Below are 19,835 nucleotides of genomic sequence, written 5' to 3' on the forward strand. Positions count from 1 at the left end.
TTTGAAAAAAATATGTACCCATTTTTAACTGCCTCCTACACCAACTCAGAAGCTAGGATATGCATATTATTAACACATTCGGATAGAAAACACTCGGAATTTTCTAAAACAGTTTGAATGGTGTCTGTAAGTATAACAAAACTCATATTGCAGGCAAAAACCTGTGAAAAATAGATCAAAAAAAATGTGAATTTTGTGACTGTACTATTTAGTGTCATTGTTTTCTAGATACCATAGTGAGAAAGGATTCATTTCGCAACACCTACGGCTTCCACTAGATGTCAACGATCTTTATAAAGTTGTTTGAAGCGTCTATGATAAACAGAGAGCAAATTAGAATCCAAGGAAGTTGATATGTCATCACTTCATTTTTTTGCGCCTGCGCATAAATCTGAGAAACGTGAGTTTGTCATCATTTTTTATCTAGACATAGGATAGGTTGTGTGAAAATATTACTGATGTTTAACGTTAAAAATGGACCAAAAGATTAATGCTAAACAACATTTGACATGTTTGAACGAACATAAATAGATTATTTACTAGGTTTTTTTTAGCTTTTCGGCGTGATTTTACACTCCCCCCACCACGTTTTGTGGGAGCATAATGAACGCTAAGTACTTGGTGTTATTTGGACATAAATTATGAACTTTGTCAAAAGAAACCACATTTGTTCCGGACCTGGGATGCCTGCCTTCTGATGGAGATAATCAAAGGTAAGGGGATATTTACAATGTTATTATCGATTTTAGATGATGCTAACTGTATAGCATAGCCTGTTGTTCTTAGCATAGCACCCTGTTTATTGCAAAATGTGATTTCCCATTAAAGTTATTTTGAGATCTGGCCATTCGGTTGCAATTACGAGATGATAATATATTATTCTTTGAATGACAATATTATAATTTACCAATGTTTTCGAATAGTAATTTTGTTATGTTCACCGGAAGCATTTCAGAGAAGAAAAAAATCGGAATTTCACGCTACTGTAAAATGCTGTTTTTGGATATAAATATGAACTTGATGGAACAAAAAATGCATGTATTGTATAACATAATGTCCTAGGAGTGTCATCTGATGGAGATTGACAAAAGTTAGTGCATAATTCTAGCTGGTTTCTGCTTTTGGTGACGCCTGACCTTGAATTGAAAATGGATGTTTGTACTTTTGTGGCTATGCACTGTCCTAACATAATCTAACTTTATGCTTTTGCCGTAAAGCCTCTTTGAAAATCGAACAATGTGGTTAGATTAAGGAGATGTTTATCATTTAAATTGTGTAAAATAGTTGATTGTTTGAGAAATTGAAATTATTAGATTTTTGATGTTTTGAATTTCCAGCCTTGTTAGCAATCCCGACTCGGGGTTCATTGCTAACCTGTAGCCCCAACAGGTTCTTGCCTTGTTAAATAAAAGGATAAAAATAAATAAATAAAAAATGAGGATGAGACGAACTAGCCAGACCATTAAGACCGGATACCAGGAAACACAGTCGATACAGAAATCAGGGGTCAGCTACACTATGAACCAGACAGCTGCCCTTTGACCCCTTGCTTATCTGTGTGAATGAGGATGTTCTCACCATAGAGATCCTATTAAATTCCTAGAGGGGCCATGTTATAAACCCTTGAAGTTCCAGAACGCTAGTATTCTAATTCCTAATTCTATGGTTCACACTTCCACTAAAGGCATAGGCTTTGCCAGGGACAAAAATTTGAATATGGTGTCCGTCTACACAGACCAGAGAAATGGAAAAATGAATGATTCTTGGGTATTGCTGATCTATTTGACACATTTCTATGACATAGAAACCCATACAAAAACAATAATGAGGTAAACATAAAAAACATAGCTGGTGAATAAGGTTGTCTTGACATACTTTATATGCATAGCATTAAGAAACAAATCAGTCAGACTAAATCAGTTACGTTCCCTTTTTTACAGTAAGTACAAGTGTTAACATCAGGAACAGACGAGAGTAGGCGAGTGAAAGAACAGTGACGATGGGTTTTGGGGTAAGTAGTACAAAATGCCAGATGGTGCGAAAATGGATATGTGGAAAAAGTAGTCAGTGGACTAGACTATGTAAAAGATGTGTTAGAAAAAAAAAATAGGGGTTTTGTTTAATACAATAACATTTTTCATTGAACTTCCAGTCTTTCTGTATTCTAAAGGAAAACAGTAGCACTACAAGGAGAGATTGACAGTTTCATCAGAACATTATTTAAATTAATCATTATTTAGGGGAAATTTAAATGGAAAAAAATAAACTATAGGACGTTATCAAGAACATAAAAATATTTAAAGCGTCTCGAGCAGTAATCATTGACCAAACTACTACAGTAGCTACATGCCTTACCACAGACAGACAAACAAGTAAACCAATTATAATCATTAGCCAAATTATTATTATTATAAAAGGTGAGATGGAATGTAAGAACTGTGATGAATATCCCCAAAAGGCTCAACTGAGGATGCCTGGTCCCAGATCTGTTTGTGCTGTATAAGCCAACTCCTACGGTCATTGTCAAGGCATGAAAAACTGATCTGGGACCAGGCTACAACTGAGGTGCAGTAAGGCTTTTCCAGTATGGGGGAGAAGTTCATGTCAATCACAATTTTAGGGAAGCAAAATTCCGGAAACTTAAAGCAGGAATGATAATACCTTAGAGGATTTGAAAGCATCATAGGTCATACGTGGGGAAAGAAAATATTACTAGGTCCCTGTATTAATACAGGAACGTCTCTCTCTTTCCTTCTCATCCCTCTCTCCTTTCACATCCTTCACTTTGGTAGCCTCGTAAGCCAGACGTATCGTGAAGTGAAATAGAACGGTGGGCATGTCGGTCTGGTTACGAGGCTATCACTTTGGTCCCGGGACTGGGAATTTAAGCGGCGCTCGACACGGCCAGCTTCTTCAAGTGGTCCATGAACACCTGTAGACTGACGTCATCTGTGAGGATGGGGGCTCCAGTCTCCTATGAGAAGAGACAGAAATGTGATGAGTATGGTGAAACGCTAGAGTAAAGCTTCCTTCAGTTGGATCACATTCAAAATGGCCAACAGAATAGAGACAGATGTTGCATGAAGCTCTACCACTTGTAAGACTAGAATTCCTTTAAGAAAAATACAATTGACTCCCCATGATGAAACTCCAGCCTTGACATCACCTATTTCCAAATCAAGTCCACAGCTGTTATTGTACATAAAAACTGTTTCTGTTTACGTTTTGAAGAATGAATGAATTGAACATTGTATTACCTGTCCCCAAGAGTAGAGGTTGTTGTGCGTCTGGGAGGGGTTGACCTTGGACAGGAGGAAGCGGGCCTGGGACCCTCCGTGCTCTGTGTCGATGTACCGGGGCATGGGGAAGCGGGTCTGCAGGATCTCCTGGGCGTCATCCACGGGTGCTACCAGTAGATGCTTGAAGTTCTCGTACTCTGGCTGCTCCTGGTAACCCGCCTTACGCCACTGGGCGATGGTCTGGTGGAGAGATAGAGATACAACAGGGTTATAGTCATGGTAGGATGTGTTTTGGTGTTAGTTATATAAGCCAGGGCTATTGTCATGGTAGGATGTTGTGTGCTGGGGTTAGTTGTATAGACCAGGGTTATTGTCATGGTAGGATGTTGTGTGTTGGGGTTAGTTGTATAGACCAGGGCTAATGTCATGGTAGGATGTTGTGTGTTGGGGTTAGTTGTATAGACCAGGGCTATTGTCATGGTAGGATGTTGTGTGTTGGGGTTAGTTGTATAGACCAGGGCTATTGTCATGGTAGGATGTTGTGTGTTGGGGTTAGTTGTATAGACCAGGGCTATTGTCATGGTAGGATGTTGTGTGTTGGGGTTAGTTGTATAGACCAGGGCTATTGTCATGGTAGGATGTTGTGTGTTGGGGTTAGTTGTATAGACCAGGGTTATTGTCATGGTAGGATGTTGTGTGTTGGGGTTAGTTGTATAGACCAGGGTTATTGTCATGGTAGTATGTGTGTTTGTGTTAGTTGTGCCAGCTAATCTCTTTTTTGTCGTTTGTGAGAAAAATCTCTAACATGTTGAGAACAGTGGATGATGGGGCACAGTGGATGATGGGGCACAGTGGATGATGGGGCACAGTGGATGATGGGGCACAGTGGATGATGGGGCACAGTGGATGATGGGGCACAGTGGATGATGGGGCACAGTGGATGATGGGGCACAGTGGATCTACTAATATGTATCCCATCATGCAGGTAGATACACACATCTTGTTTCTTGTTGTAATATTGATAGTGATTTACATTGTTGTTTATGCTCTATATGATGATGTTCAGTTTGAGATGCTAGGAAATAATTATAAATAATAACAATTATTATAGCACAGTAGTGGTGTTCCAGCTACTAATAACTAGCATTAGACCACCAGCGCCATTGTTTTCCTGTGTGACCTCTCACCTCTCCATGGTAGATGACCAGCTGGAAGAAGGTGTCCATGAGGAGGATCCGGTCTGGGAGAATACTGCCACTGTCCAGGAGAACAGGCTGTAGAACAGACAGATGGGACAACAGGATAAGTCTCACATCCAGTTTTTTAACAGAGAAATTATACGATTAAAGGTTTGACTAAATGATTTCACTCAGAAACCATATAACCTGTTGAAATGTATTAGAAATTATAAGGCTATAATAATGGGTTAAAAACTATATTCCAATACTGTGTGTGAGTAAGACACTGTTACTATTTCAAAATGAACAGGGCATAGTTGATAAGACGACCTTGTGAGAGGAGCAGGAAAATGGGCCTCCCTAAGTTAGGGAGGGGAACAACTGCCCGAAAACAGCTAGGCTGGCAAAAGATGAGACAGGTGGTCTGGGTACTGTGGAAAAATACAGCCGCCTAAAGCGGGGTGGAGTTCTCTACTGATGTAAGTTCATTTGTATGACGAAATGTGTAGTATAAAAGGCTGTGTGCATTGTATGGATTTTAGAGCTCTCATAAATAAACATTCTGACCAATTGTAAGCTGGCTCTCCGTCTGCTTCATTCAACCAGAATCTTACACCCTCTGGGGGGCAGACTGAGTAGTTTCATTGAAGTTCGGTTTAAGAACATTGATAACTTAATTCACGTAACAGAAAGGTAGTGTGGAACTCATTGAGCATGTGAATATTTGACTAAACTAATTTGCCCTTAGGGAAATGTGACCTATTTATCTAATATATAGAATGGTTTAATAACATCAGAGTAGATTGGAAAACAAATAACTAAGGAAGTTGATTAGAATTAAATTCAATATTTAATAATTGATTGGCCGCGTACACATTTTGCAGATGTTATTGCAGGTGTAGCGAAATGCTTATGTTTCTAGCTCCAACAGTCCAGTAATACCTAACAACACACACAAAGGCTGAAAATTTAAATTAAGAAATAACATTTTTTTTAAATACTTCAAAGTTTTCTAGGAGCTAGAAACTGGTCGACCATGTCTTTCGCCACCATCTAGTACACTATATAGAAAGAGTGTGTGACATTAGTGTGTGTCCATAGTATTTGGTAGGAGTCTGACCTCTGGTGGTCCGTGGAAAGAGTAGGAGTACAGGATGGGCTGGATCATGATGAGAGACTGGGTCAGGTCCTGCTGGACAAAGTGGTGTCTGTAGTAGGAACACTCATCTGGGCTGTTGTTGAACACCTGCAGGAACGGCGACCGGCGCAGGTGGAACATAAACTACAGGGAGGACAGACACATTATTCTAACCATTATAATGAAATATATTATTGAATTATATTTTTTTATATTTGGGATATTACTTCTAGCATCATCAAATGTTCCTGTACATATCCCACTGATGTCAACTAAACTAAGTGGAAGTTATGAGTTGTGAGTATCTGTGCAATGGGAAAATTTAAGATGAATAAAATTAACGTTCAGTTTAGAGTGATTAACACAATGTTTAGAATATTTATATATTTTCCATTTCTGTAATAAACATGATTTTTCAGTGTTCTGTTTGTGACACTCGGGTTGACGGCCACTAGACACAGTGCTGTGTGTTATGGATTAAACTCCTATCTGTTGACAGTGGTTGATGCCAGACTGGAGGTACAAGAACACACTGTTGTGTGATTCTGTAGCAACTGACAAAGTCACTGCCTTTTGTTTCAACATCATACAAGCCTCTGGCTGGTGTTAACAGTTGTCAGAGAAGGCCAATTACACATTTTTCTCTGCTTCTGTGCTGGATGGTGTTAGGATACAGGCGTTGACTAGTTTTTCACGTACATATATCCCATTTGACATAAATATCTTATTTTTTTGCTAAAGTTAGCGGTAAGCATGTATATACTCAAGTAATAATTCAGATCTCGACGAGCTAGTTAAATCTATTCCAGTTCTACTCTATTAGAAGAAGTATTGAAGGGCTCTTATTGAACAGCTCGTGTAGTTCCAGAGTGTACCACTAGGTGTCAGTCTTACCTGTGGGTAGAGTGAAAGGGACTCCGAGAGCTTGAAGGAGGTGGGGTCATCTTTGTTGAACTGACCGAACTTCTGACACTGTAACCAAGGAGACAAGACAAACATCAGCTTCTTGAACTAAGGCATCAACACATACCTTAAGACTTCCGTTAAGTGGTGCTACTTTAGTTTAGGTATACAACACAACTTCCGAAACGTCATAGAGGGATTTAAACTGTCAATGAATTAGTATTCGCGTCATACTGCTTCACATTCCAGACAACTCCTTTCTACATTCTTCAACAATGAATAAGAACAAGGAGACACAAGAATACAAAGGATTCTTCTATCTACAATCACCCACAATTCCTACATACATTCAGCTATGTGAAGAACAACAGGCTACTCTCTTGGAATAGCCAAGGTGGGACCAATGCCCAATGACATTACAAGGCCTGTCACACATTGGTCAGCCTAGCTGTCACTCACCAGGCGAATGAGCTGTCTGTCCAGCCAGCGCAGGACGTCCGGCCCCTCTTCCGACTCGGCCCTGAACACGCCCAGCCTGGCCATGATGACCGCCGACGCCTCCTGGTCGAAGGACGACTCGATGTGCTGGATCTGGGACTGGGCGTCGGCCCAACTGGATGGAGGGAGAAAGAGGGAGTGGACAGGTTAGGGGCAGGGCAAGACTGACGCACGTCCACTTCCAGTCATTTAACAGGATAGGGCGAATGTCAACATTCTCATTTGTATGGCCAATATTGACTTTGTGGTAACTCACTGCTTAAAGACAATGTGAGAATCAAATCAAATCAAATTTTATTTGTCACATACACATGGTTAGCAGGTGTTAATGCAAGTGTAGCGAAATGCTTGTGCTTCTAGTTCCGACCATGCAGTAACATCTAACAAGTAATTTACCAATTCCACAACAACTACCTTGTACACACAAGTGTAAAGGAATGAATACGAATATGTACATAAAAATATATAAATGAGTGATGGCCGAACGGCGTAGGCAAGATGTAATAGATGGTATGGAGCACAGTATATACATATGAGATGAGTATTGTAGGGTATGAAAACATATAAAGCGGCATTGTTTTAAGGTGGCTAGTGATACATTACATCAGGATGGCAAGATGCAGTAGATGGTATAGAGTACAGTATATACATATGAGATGAGTAATGTAGGTTATGAAAACATTATATAAAGTGGCATTGTTTAAAGTGGCTAGTGATACATCTAATTACATCAAGATGGCAAGATGCAGTAGATGGTATGGCGTACAGTATATACATATGAGATGAATAATGTAGGTTATGTAAACATTATCTAATATAAATAAAGTGTCAAGTGATAAATTGATTACATCAATTTTCCCATTATTAAAGTGGCTTGAGTTGAGTCAGTATGTTGGCAGCAGCCACTCAATGTTAGTGATGGCTGTTTAACAGTCTGATGGCCTTGAGATAGAAGCTGTTTTTCAGTCTCTTGGTTCCAGCTTTGATGCACCTGTACTGACCTCTCCTTCTGGATGTTAGCGGGGTGAACAGGCAGTGGCTCGGGTGGTTGCTGTCCTTGATGATCTTTTTGGCCTTCCTGTGACATCGGATGGTGTAGGTGTCCTGGAGGGCAGGAAGTTTGCACCCGGTGATGTGTTGTGCAGACCTCACTACCCTCTGGAGAGCCTTCCGGTTATGGGCGGAGCAGCTGCCGTACAGCCCGACAGGATGCTCTCGATTGTGCATCTGTAAAAGTTTGTGAGTGTTTTTGGTGACAAGCCGAATTTCTTCAGCCTCCTGAGGTTGAAGAGGCGCTGCTGCACCTTCTTCACCACGCTGTCTGTGTGGGTGGACCATTTCAGTTTGTCAGTGATGTTTATGCCGAGAAACTTAAAACTGTCCACCCTCTCCACTACTGTCCCGTCGATGTGGATAGGGGGCTGCTTCCTCTGCTGTTTCCTGAAGTCCAAGATCATCTCTTTTGTTTTGTTGACATTGAGTGAGAGGTTATTTCCTGACACCACACTCCGAGGGCCCTCACCTCCTCCCTGTAGGCCGTCTCGTCGTTGTTGGTAATCAGGCCTACCACTATAGTGTCGTCTGCAAACTTGATGATTAAGTTGGATGAGTGCATGGCCACGCAGTCGTGGGTGAACAGGGAGTACAGGAGAGGGCTGAGAACGCACCCTTGTGGGGACCCAGTGTTGAGGATCAGCGGGGTGGAGATGTCGTTACCGACCCTCACCACCTGGGGGCGGCCCGTCAGGAAGTCCAGGACCCAGTTGCACAGGGCGGGGTCGAGACCCAGGGTCTCGAGCTTAATGACGAGTTTGGAGGGTACTATGGTGTTAAATGCTGAGCTGTAATCGATGAACAGCATTCTTACATAGCTATTCCTCTTGTCCAGATGGGTTAAGGCAGTGTGCAGTGTGATGGCGATTGCGTCGTCTGTGGACCTATTGGGTCGGTAAGCAAATTGGAGTGGGTCTAGGGTGTCAGGTAGGGTGGAGGTGATATGGTCCGTCTCTCAAAGCACTTCATGATGACGGAAGTGAGTGCTACAGGGCGGTAGTCATTTAGCTCAGTTACCTTAGCTTTCTTGGGAACAAGAACAATGGTGGCCCTCTTGAAACATGTTGGGACAGCAGACTGGGATAGGGATTGATTGAATATGTCTGTAAACACACCAGCCAGCTGGTCTGCGCATGCTCTGAGGACGCGGCCGGGGATGCCGTCTGGGCCTGCAGCCTTGTGAGGGTTAACACGTTTAAATGTTTTACTCACGTTGGCTGCAGTGAAGGAGAGCCCGCAGGTTTTGATAGCGGGCCGTGTCAGTGGCACTGTATTGTCCTCAAAGCGAGCAAAGAAGTTGTTTAGTCTGTCTGGGAGCAAGGCATCGTGATCCGCGACGGGGCTGTTTTTTCTTTTGTAGTCCGTGATTGACTGTAGACCCTGCCACATACCTCTCGTGTCTGAGCTGTTGAATTGCGACTCCACTTTGTCTCTATACTGACGCTTAGCTTGTTTGATTGCCTTGCGGAGGGAATAGCTACACTGTTTATATTCGGTCATGTTTCCGGTCACTTTGCCCTGCTTAAAAGCAGTGGTTCGCGCGTTCAGTTTTGCGCGTATGCTGCCATCAATCCACGGTTTCTGGTTGGGGAATGTTTTAATAGACGCTGTTGGTACGACATCACCGATGCACTTATTAATGAACTCGCACACCGAGTCAGCGTATTCGTCAATGTTGTTGTTCGCAGCAATGCGGAACATATCCCAGTCCACGTGATCGAAGCAATCTTGAAGCGTGGAATCCGATTGGTCGGACCAGCGTTGAACAGACCTGAGGGCGGGAGCTTCCTGTTTTAGTTTCTGTCTATATAGGCTGGGAGCAACAAAATGGAGTTGTGGTCAGCTTTTCCAAAGGGAGGGCGGGGTAGGGCCTTATATGCGTCACGGAAGTTAGAATAACAGTGGTCTAGGGTTTTGCTGCCCCTGGTAGCACAACTGATATGCTAATAGACTTTGGGGAGCCTTGTTTTCAGATTATGCGACGTGTACAAAATGCAGACTCTTGCAAATATGTAAGGGCTGTCAGTTCAGTCACACTTCCGTCAAGAACGATGTGCAAACCCTCTTCCTGTTTACTATTTCAAAGCGAGAGAGAAGACTTACTTCCTGGCGACGGTGGTAACCCTGATCCTCCTCTGGGTGTTGGAGTGTTGGTACTGGGTGACAAACTGGACCGCTCCTCTACCACCCTGAGGGATTGGGGCATTGTGCTGCACGGAGAAAGGTAACTACAATAGTTAGGATAGGAGTACATTTAATATTACTAAACATCCTGTTTGAATACTAAAAACCATGTCCTAAGTAATCACTGAGGTGAGAATGATGAATTGTCACGTTCCATTGGTTTGGTCGACCCAAATCAATGACTACTTTGAGTAAGGATGAAATGAGGAACAAATGAGATGTGTTTGATCAAAGGGAGTGTGTTTACCTGATTGACGACCTCGAAGTACAAGGCCAACGTAGTGGAGGGACTGAGACTGCAGATTTTCCACTGGGTTGTTCCTCCAACACCTACCTCCTATAACAGAGACAGAGCCATTGAAGTCAATGGAAACCTCTTCCCAATTCACTTCCAGAGGGGAAAATGCTATTAGAATATAAGGTTGAACGATTCCGCAAAACATTCCTGAAATTCTGGAAAAGCTGGGAATTTTGGGACCGTTTCTGGATATATATTTTTTTAACCCTATTTGGATTCTGTATGCGCCTGAAAGACTCACGTTTTCTGATATACACGGTCCCTTAGCGTTGAGGGAGACACAGGGCCCGATGGCCCCCGATACCTTCAGCTCCCTGGACGTCTTGACTTCCAGCGTGCCTCCGAAGGCCATGCGGAACTCTCCGTTGTAGTCCTTACTGAAGACCCTCTGGAAGGTCTGCTTGAACAGAGAGGTGTTGAAGGAGTCGCCCATCGCTATGTGACCTCTGAGAGAAGGGAAACCGAGGGGAAAAAAACATGAATATTCAGCTGCATAATTCGAATATAAATACAAACGAAAAGTCAATGAGCTAGTGAGGATGAAGTCTCTGGAAAAGTCATTCTATCGAATGTAGAGGAATTGTACAAAGGTATTTCTTATTCAGGTAAAATAAAAGCTTCAGTAGACAGTTCTCAATCACCAGGGACATGAGGTATTCAGCACAACTATGGGAATCAGGTGAAGACAGTATACAGGTCAGTCGTAGGTAGTCTGAGACTGGTACTAACCCAGTGAGGTTGGATAAACACTTCATCTCTAGAAGTCCGGTCTGATCCAAGGCACAAGCGTAGATGTCAATACTGTGGCCGTTCACTGCCGCACGGTTCGCCAAGGCTTCGTAGTACTGAATAAAACAAAACAAGGGAACAGTTTGCAACACATACAAACAGTGCTGTGTAGCACCTTGAGAACTCTTTGGAGCATTGGTGTCCATGAACATACCTCAACAGAAGAGGTATGGAGAGAGAAGAGAGCGCAAACTTGAGCGAAATATTTGACACATCGTGAGAGCTTGACGTGAGTGAAAGAAAATAATTAAGCTAAACTATATTAAGATAAAAATCGCTTAAGATGGAATCCGCAGTAGAGGGAAACAGTGCCACTAGCCGCCCCAACACCATTGTTATTGTTTTTGTTGCCGAGCTAAGGAGTGTCGCGCAGCATGGTAAAAAAAAATTGCACCAGTGGAGGCTGCAAAGGGGAGGAAGGCTCATAATAATGTCTGGAATGGAGAGAAGGGAATGGCATCAAACACATGGAAACCATTTGTTGATGTATTTGATACCATTCTACCCATTACAACGAGCCCGTCCTCCCTAATTAAGGTGCCACCAACCTCCTGTGAATTGCACCACATATTGTGTTCTATCGTGTGTGCAATGATGTCCGAGGAGAAAAATAGGTGTTTGTTGTTTCCAGTAACTTCTATTGTTGTTATATCGCAAACGGACGTGGCAGTTCAACCAATTAAAGATTCCAGCTTTAACTCTAAAAACTAGCCCACTAAGGACAAACAGCTACAAAACAACGACTTTTACAACATAACTTGTATGTGGGTTGGTTTTCTTTTTCACAGTGTCCATGTACAACATGGACAATAAACCTTCCATTCTACGCCATCCATTCTACGCCATCCATTCTACGCCATCCATTCTACGCCATCCATTCTACGCCATCCATTCTACGCCATCCATTCTACGCTATCCATTCTACGCTATCCATTCTACGCTATCCATTCTGTTACTCTTGGACTGACCTTGGTGGCTTTCTTCAGATGCCGTGCGTTGTCCTTGGTGATGTCATGCCAGGAGCGGATGGGGGTCTTGAGTTCGTCTCCCACCACCATACCGGGGCCCTGGGTGGGGGGTCCGCCCGTGAACATCATCACACGGGCCCCCGTGTTGGGAAACGTACCCTGGGGGTGGAAAGATGGTGGCTATGGTCAGTATGGTCCAGATTTTATTTATTTAGTTGATTAATTCAACCATAAATATGGTATTTCTGACTGAGATGTGACTGCCAAGACAGAAGCTGCCACTAGGTTATTGTAGTCTGATTTAACTGTAGTCTGATATAACTGAATGTATTGGGAATTTCCAGGTGACCAATAACGACAGCGATCGTTGATAACAGCAATCTAAATCGCGTCGGTTTTATAAGTGGGAACAGGGAGACACCTCCAGAACAGAAGCAGAGAAAATGGCTGTCTTTCTGTAACCTCTACATTCTAATCTCACAGCGCCAATGTTCTGTAAACACCTGCTGAGAGGCTTGTAGGAAGTCACAACATCAGCCGCTACAGAATCACAGTGTCCCAGAATACATTAACAATCGGTGTCCTGTGTCCTTGTACCTCCAGTCTGGCATCACCATCAACAGATATGACAACAATCCAGAACATTCACTATCAATTCTAGTGACCACCAACCCGTACACAAATGACTGTCCCAAACAGAACACTGGATATACTGTGTATTACATGAAGAGAAAACATACGCTAAGCATTGTGTTAATTACTCTAAACGGAATAATTTCCCCGTTACAGTGACATAACATGCTACCGTGTTTCAGCCCAAGTGATTTGACAGTGAAATTGTATGCAAATGCTCCCTCAGTCACGGTAAGGATTTACCAAACTACCGATAATCCCTTCAAGAAACGCATTCCTATTAAGTTACCATACAGACCAGAGGCCGGTTTCCCAAAAGCACCTTAAGGGGAAGTTCATCGTTAGAACCATCAGAATGGATGAAGTTAAGACTTCAGATGATTTTCTCTAATCATTACATTATCAGTAGACATCAGCACCAGAGGACAGGACAGCAGAGAACATAGCTGTTCTAACACGTACCTACAGCATGTTAGTTGTGTTACTAGAGAGAGGAAGAGAGGATAGTGGAGAGAGAGAGAGCGCAATAAGGCAAAAAGAAAGAAGCTGACCTTTGACCTAAGAAAGTACGAGTGGTACTATTGGCAGACCTAACTGAAGAGATAATGTCAGTGAGAGAGAGAGCGAGAGAGAGTGTGTGTGTGAAAGGTTAGTTGAAACCTGTGACATGTCAGAGAGGGTAAAGTTCAGTTGTCTTGAAGGTCAGTTGTCTATGTTGACTACATAGAATCAGGTTATTTGTACACCGCACAAAATGTGTACATAGGACTGTGTGTTTGTGTAAGTGTGTGTAACTGTTATTACCTCCAGCACGCCCACGGCGATGGACAGTGCTATTCCAGTAGACCGCAGTGGTCTCTTCCCCTGTGGTACAGGCCAGGGATCTCTCTGCAGCTCTCCCAACAGGTCTGTCAGGTTCATGTCTACCTTATGGACCGGCTGCAGGAACCTACAGGTGACGGCTGGATCCTGAGGGGCCACGGGACGACCCTGAGGCCCAGATGCCGCTGGGTTTGTCAGGCCTAGCATCTCCTGAAAGAGAGAAAGAGAGCTATGAGTTCTCATGGACTTTCAACAACGGTATTGTGGAATATTGCGTGGCAGCCTAAGAGATTTGCTTGTCCTGGCCAGTCTCTTGACTGTATTCTATATAGGCCTAACGCTCTGACTGTACACCATATCATATACAATACTGTATTTATACAGCACTGTATTTCAAAGTACCTCTGACAATGTTTTTGATTATTACATGACAGACTAAGGGAGTGTTCCCTGTCAGCTGTATTCTGTATAGGCCTAACGCTCTGTTTCTGGCTGTTAGGACCCTAGGGCTTTTTTTCTGTATGAAACACTACCCCTGTAGTGGCATAGACCCATTCTATGTCATTCAGAACCATCCCAAAGAGCCAATCATATCTTCTTATTCTATCTTGTGACACCTGGCTGTCTTTGACCTGTATCCTGTCCCCATTCTACTGTTTTATTGTCATTTAATTTCCAATTGATACAAGGACACCTAGACATGATCATATGACAAACGACCACAACAAAGATCCTATTCTATGGACAAAGCAGACTATGACCTAGATCAGAGGTCTCAAACATACGGCCCTCGGGCCAAATGCGGTCCGTGAAACATTTAATGCGGCCAGCCTACAGTCATCTTAGTACAACTAATCCAGACCTTTTCCCAAAACGAATGAATACATTTTCAAGACTATTTGCCTTGCCGTATGTAACAGTTACTGACTGACCTGGATCTGCTTGGAGGAAAGCTCTTTGGTTCCTCTGAAAACGTAGCTCTTTGCAATGCCCTCGCAGCTCAGCTCGTGGACCTGCACCATGCGTCCGAAGGTGATGAGGCCTACCAGGGCGTTGGGGGGCAGCAGGGACAGGGACATCTGCAGGGACTCCTTCAGGGCCTGCAGGTCCTCCTCCTCCAGACACGTGTCCACCACGTACAGGAAGATGAGCGGGTTCGAGGGGCCGCGCTACATTGGTGGGTTATTTGGAGAGGTTATTTTGAAGAAACAAAGTGCTGGGTCTTTAGTTTTGAGTTGACATGGTTTTTCTATGTCGAAGTGTTTTGAGTTCTTCCATGTTGGGATGGTGTCACATGACATGTGATACACTTTGTGGTCAAGTGACTTTTGTAACCCGATGTCACTTTGTAAATTGACAACGTCCATTACAATAAACATCAAAGACGAAGACTGTCTAAAGAAATTATGAACTTAAAAGTGATGGTAATGTCATGTGGTGTGTACATTTTCCAGTACATTCTTTGTGGCTGGTAACTCAACTTGACGATTAAAGAAACATTCATATTTGATGAAGCAATTTTGTGGATGGAGACGCACAACTACAAAGCCAGGCGCGTGTACAGAACACAGTGTCTAGGTGCAAAGTTCAGAGATCTGTATGCAGAACTGTAAGGGTTTACCTGCACTATGTACTCAATGGTTGAGAACTGTGGCATGAGCTCAGCCGGCTGGTTCACGTCCGATATGCCGGCGTATGATGGAGGGAACTGTGAAGGAGAGAAGGAGAAGACAAAAGTGGTTAGCTAGCAGCTTCACTAGATAAAGGAATGTAGATGGGCCACTTTAAAGATATTCCTATTACCACCAGCTGTGCTCCTTTGTGGAATATGACTAGTGTAAACACAGGAATGTAGGTAGGCTGCCTACAGATATGGCTATTATTATAGGTCTAAATGGTACATTATGCACCCCGGTATTCTATGGTGGAATAGTGTTTGGGCCTACAGCTCAGTTTAGTCCATTGTGGTGTACTCACTGGGTTTCTTTGGAAGCAGAAGTTGCACGCCCATATTTTGGCTCTGTAGTCAACTTGGCTACAAAGGGGGGGAAAAGACAGAGCTACTTGGATACAGTGTACAGCAGCAGTCAAACAAACCTGTCACCTAGCCTAAGGCTTTAAGCGCATGTAGATTGGATTGTTAAAGTGTGGATAGGGTTGACCCACCACACCTGTCCCTGAGTGATACCTAAGCATCCCTAAAGATATTAAACACTTAGTTGATGACCCCTTTCTTCTCCTACTCTTCCCTTCACCCGAAACGTAAGTTCTCAGAAGAATAAAATGCTGAAGATGAAAACAAAGAGATGCCATGTAAGTCGCTGGACATAGCTTGGCTTTTAGCTAAGTGCTTGTAAAAACGTCAACAAAGCAAACACTCAACAAGCAACCATTAAAAACACTCACTCAGCCTAAAACAACAACATTCACCTCCACTCCTCAAATACTCACCATAGCGGGTTTAGTACGGCCTTGCAGTTGGCCCTGCTACAGAGGACCGGTTCGTACTGCACCGGTGGCAGGTCTGGCCTCTCCTTGAGTGGGGTGAAGAGGCAGGAGACAGGCACTACCAGCCGGGTAGCTTCCAGCCTGCTCGAGGGCCACAGGTTCCAGCTAAAACGCACGCCGTCCCGATCCTCATTCTGTTGGATAAACTCCTGGTATGTCGCCATGGCAACTTCAATGGGAAAGAAAACGAAGAGATTCTTAACAAACTCGTCTGGTTAAATAAAGGTTAAATAAATAAATATGGAGAGAAGTTAGTCCGATAGCTAAACTAGCTCTAGCTAAGGACAGGTAGTCTGTCTTAGCTTCTCTGAGAGCTGTTTGAGTCTGGAGTTCGGTGTGAGCTACTCTCACTTTTCACTCTTGTCATGGCTTTGTTCCAAAATCATAGGTGGAGGCCTATGTGGAATATGGATGACGATGATGTTCGTCATCAAAACCTGTTTGGCATGTTTTGATACTTAAGAATCCCTGGGCTAATTTTGAATCCTACGTAAATATTGGTCACACCTATTTCAACTACGTAACCTTTCTGGGATGAGTGAGACTTGGGCTTATATGCTGTCAATCACCACATCGGCAGACTCAATAGCCTTGGTTTCTCAAATGATTGCCTCGCCTGGTTCACCAACTACTTCTCTGATAGAGATCAATGTGTCAAATCGGATGGCCTGTTGTCTGGGCCTCTGGTGGTCTCTATGGGGGTGCCACAGGGTTCAATTCTTGGGCCAACTCTTTTCTCTGAAAAACATCAATGATGTCGCTCTTACTGCTGGTGAGTCTCTGATCCACCTCTACGCAGACGACACCATTCTGTATACTTCTGGCCCTTCTTTGGACACTGTGTTAACAACCCTCCAGACGAGCTTCAATGCCATACAACTCTCCTTCCGTGGCCTCCAACTGCTCTTAAATACAAGTAAAACTAAATGCATGCTCTTCAACCGATCGCTGCCTGCACCTGCCCGCCCGTCCAGCATCACTACTCTGGACGGTTCTGACTTAGAATATGTGGACAACTACAAATACCTAGGTGTCTGGTTAGACTAAGCTCTCCTTCCAGACTCACATCAAACATCTCCAATCCAAAGTTAAATCTAGAATTGGCTTCCTATTTCGCAACAAAGCATCCTCCACTCATGCTGCCAAACATACCCTCATAAAACTGACCATCCTACTGATCCTCGACTTCAGCGATGTCATTTACAAAATAGCCTCCAATACCCTACTCAATAAACTGGATGCAGTCCATCACAGTGCCATCCGTTTTGTCACCAAAGCCCCATATACTACCCACCACTGCGACCTGTACACTCTCGTTGGCTGGCCCTCACTTCATACTTGTCGCCAAACCCACTGGCTCCAGGTCATCTACAAGACCCTGCTAGGTAAAGTCCCCCCTTATCTCCGCTCACTGGTCACCATAGCAGCACCGACCTGTAGCATGCGCTCCAGCAGGTATATCTCTCTGGCCACCCCCAAAGCCAATTCCTTCTTTGGCCGTCTCTCCTTCCAGTTCTCTGCTGCCAATGACTGGAACGAACTACAAAAATCTCTGAAACTGGAAACACATCTCCCTCACTAGCTTTAAGCACCAGCTGTCAGAGCAGCTCACAGATCACTGCACCTGTACATATGCCATCTATAATTTAGCCCAAACAACTACCTCTTCCCCTACTGTATTTATTTATTTTGCTCCTTTGCACCCCATTATTTCTATTTCTACTTTCTTCCACTACAAATCTACCATTCCAGTGTTTTACTTGCTATATTGTATTTACTTTGCCACCATGGCCTTTTTTGCCTTTACCTCCCTTATCTCACCTAATTTGCTCACATTGTATATAGACTTATTTTTCTACTGTATTATTGACTGTATGTTTGTTTTACTCCATGTGTAACTCTGTGTTGTTGTATGTGTCGAACTGCTTTGCTTTATCTTGGCCAGGTGGCAATTGTAAATGAGAACTTGTTCTCAACTTGCCTACCTGGTTAAATAAAGGTGAAATATATATATTTTTTAAATATGCCTCGGTAGGTATGAATGGCAGTAACCAGATGCCTTAGATTTCTATAGCTTTGGAAGTCCAGACATATGCTATGTTTTGCACAATCATGTGACGTGTACATTTTTTATCCGATCTTATCTAGAAATGAGAAATACACAAAAAATGTAAAAAATTGTCTGATGATGGCATTGGAACATCTGACATGAAAAGAAAAGGGGTCATTTTGAGTTCAACGGAAAAGCATTAAAGCTGCAATTTGGTAGGCGACCCAAACAAATTCACATAGAATTGTTAGTTATAGATCTGTCATTCTCATTGAAAGCAAGTCTAAGAAGCGGTAGATCTGTTCTATTTTGCTATTTCTATGCTTCCCATTAACTTTTGTTTTTGGTATCTTTTACTTTCGGTTTTGTACACCAGCTTCAAACAGCTGAAAATATATTTATTTTGATAGAAAACATATTTCACAGCCTTTTAGATGGTACTATAATTCCCTACACTATCATTTTAAATAAAGGTAAAAATACAGGCATGTCACATGATTGCACAACACACAGGGCCCTAGTTATGGAATGTTATGGAACGTTTCCTTGTAATGTAACTCCATGTAATGTTATGGAACAGACCACCACTGCTTGATGGTCTTCTGACACACTTATCAAGACAGAACTGTCTGTTCCAAACCATAATTCACTTCAGCTATCTATTCAGATATGAACAAAAATGAACGCGCACACGCAGCTCTCCACTCTCTCATTCAGGGGAACCCTCTGCATCAAACAACTCTACTAGGTGATTGACAGCTGACCTACAGGACCCTGAACTTGAAGTAGTATCGATCAATTGATTACACAACTCAGTGCTTACATGGACAGGCTAAAAACGGTCTCTTCTAGCTATGCTATATACTAGCACATCTTAGCTATTACTTGCCATTACTAGGAACCAAATGATGATCATCTTGGCAACATTTAGCTACAAGCATGTTGTAGTAGTTAAATGGTTAGACAGGTATCGCAAATCACATTTTAGGATCTCGTCCCTGGTAGAGATGCCTTCCTGAAAGGAGGCGGATGCTAGTAGTAGCAACAAGCTAGTTGCTAGTTGACGTTAGCTAGAAAAATTGAAATCTTAGGTAACGTTAGCTAACGTCAGTTAACATTTTATCAAATTCCGGGAGTGTTTCTAAAGTCAATCTGCCATCGACATATCATGATAAATTGATATAAAACACGATCATGCAAGTTAAATTAACGATACAGATGTTAACTAGGCTAGCCTTGCTAACGGACTAACCCAGTTTTTAGTCGGCTTTTTTCCTGGACTAACCACCAAGGAAACGCAAACAGAATGGCCTAGCTAGACACTTTTCATCAAATTGATGCAGGCAGATCAGACGGAGAACCATACCTTTTATACAGATCCGGTTGGAAATCCAGACGAAGGTAAATAAATATTAGACTAATAAATCAAATCGGATCAGCATGTAGGTGATAAATACCGATGAGCAAACAGAATGAGAGAGCGAAGAATCTGAGGGGGCAACTCCCGGCCGGTGTTCCTCTACTTCAGTAGAATGACGTGTTACTACATATTCTGGCCCTCGTGTCCATGACGT

At 42.9% G+C, this 19,835-nt stretch overlaps 1 protein-coding gene across 1 annotated transcript; it reads right to left on the minus strand.

Annotated features, from left to right (window-relative positions):
* Nucleotides 1–1,856: 1,856 nt before the first annotated feature.
* LOC106564604 (protein transport protein Sec23A) lies at nt 1,857–19,805 on the minus strand. Its single transcript, XM_045691157.1, has 17 exons — nt 19,628–19,805; nt 16,155–16,380; nt 15,681–15,738; nt 15,325–15,411; nt 14,636–14,872; nt 13,686–13,913; nt 12,249–12,407; nt 11,221–11,336; nt 10,733–10,937; nt 10,441–10,530; nt 10,113–10,219; nt 6,918–7,071; nt 6,450–6,527; nt 5,538–5,699; nt 4,427–4,513; nt 3,258–3,479; nt 1,857–2,974 (listed from the first exon to the last, which is right to left on the minus strand). Exons 2-17 carry the CDS (start codon nt 16,373–16,375, stop codon nt 2,885–2,887), a joined length of 2,301 nt encoding a protein of 766 aa, XP_045547113.1. The 5' UTR covers nt 16,376–16,380; nt 19,628–19,805; the 3' UTR covers nt 1,857–2,884.
* Nucleotides 19,806–19,835: the final 30 nt, after the last annotated feature.

The sequence above is a fragment of the Salmo salar genome, chromosome ssa12 (genome assembly GCF_905237065.1).
Source record: "Salmo salar chromosome ssa12, Ssal_v3.1, whole genome shotgun sequence".
Lineage (NCBI taxonomy): Eukaryota > Metazoa > Chordata > Actinopteri > Salmoniformes > Salmonidae > Salmo > Salmo salar.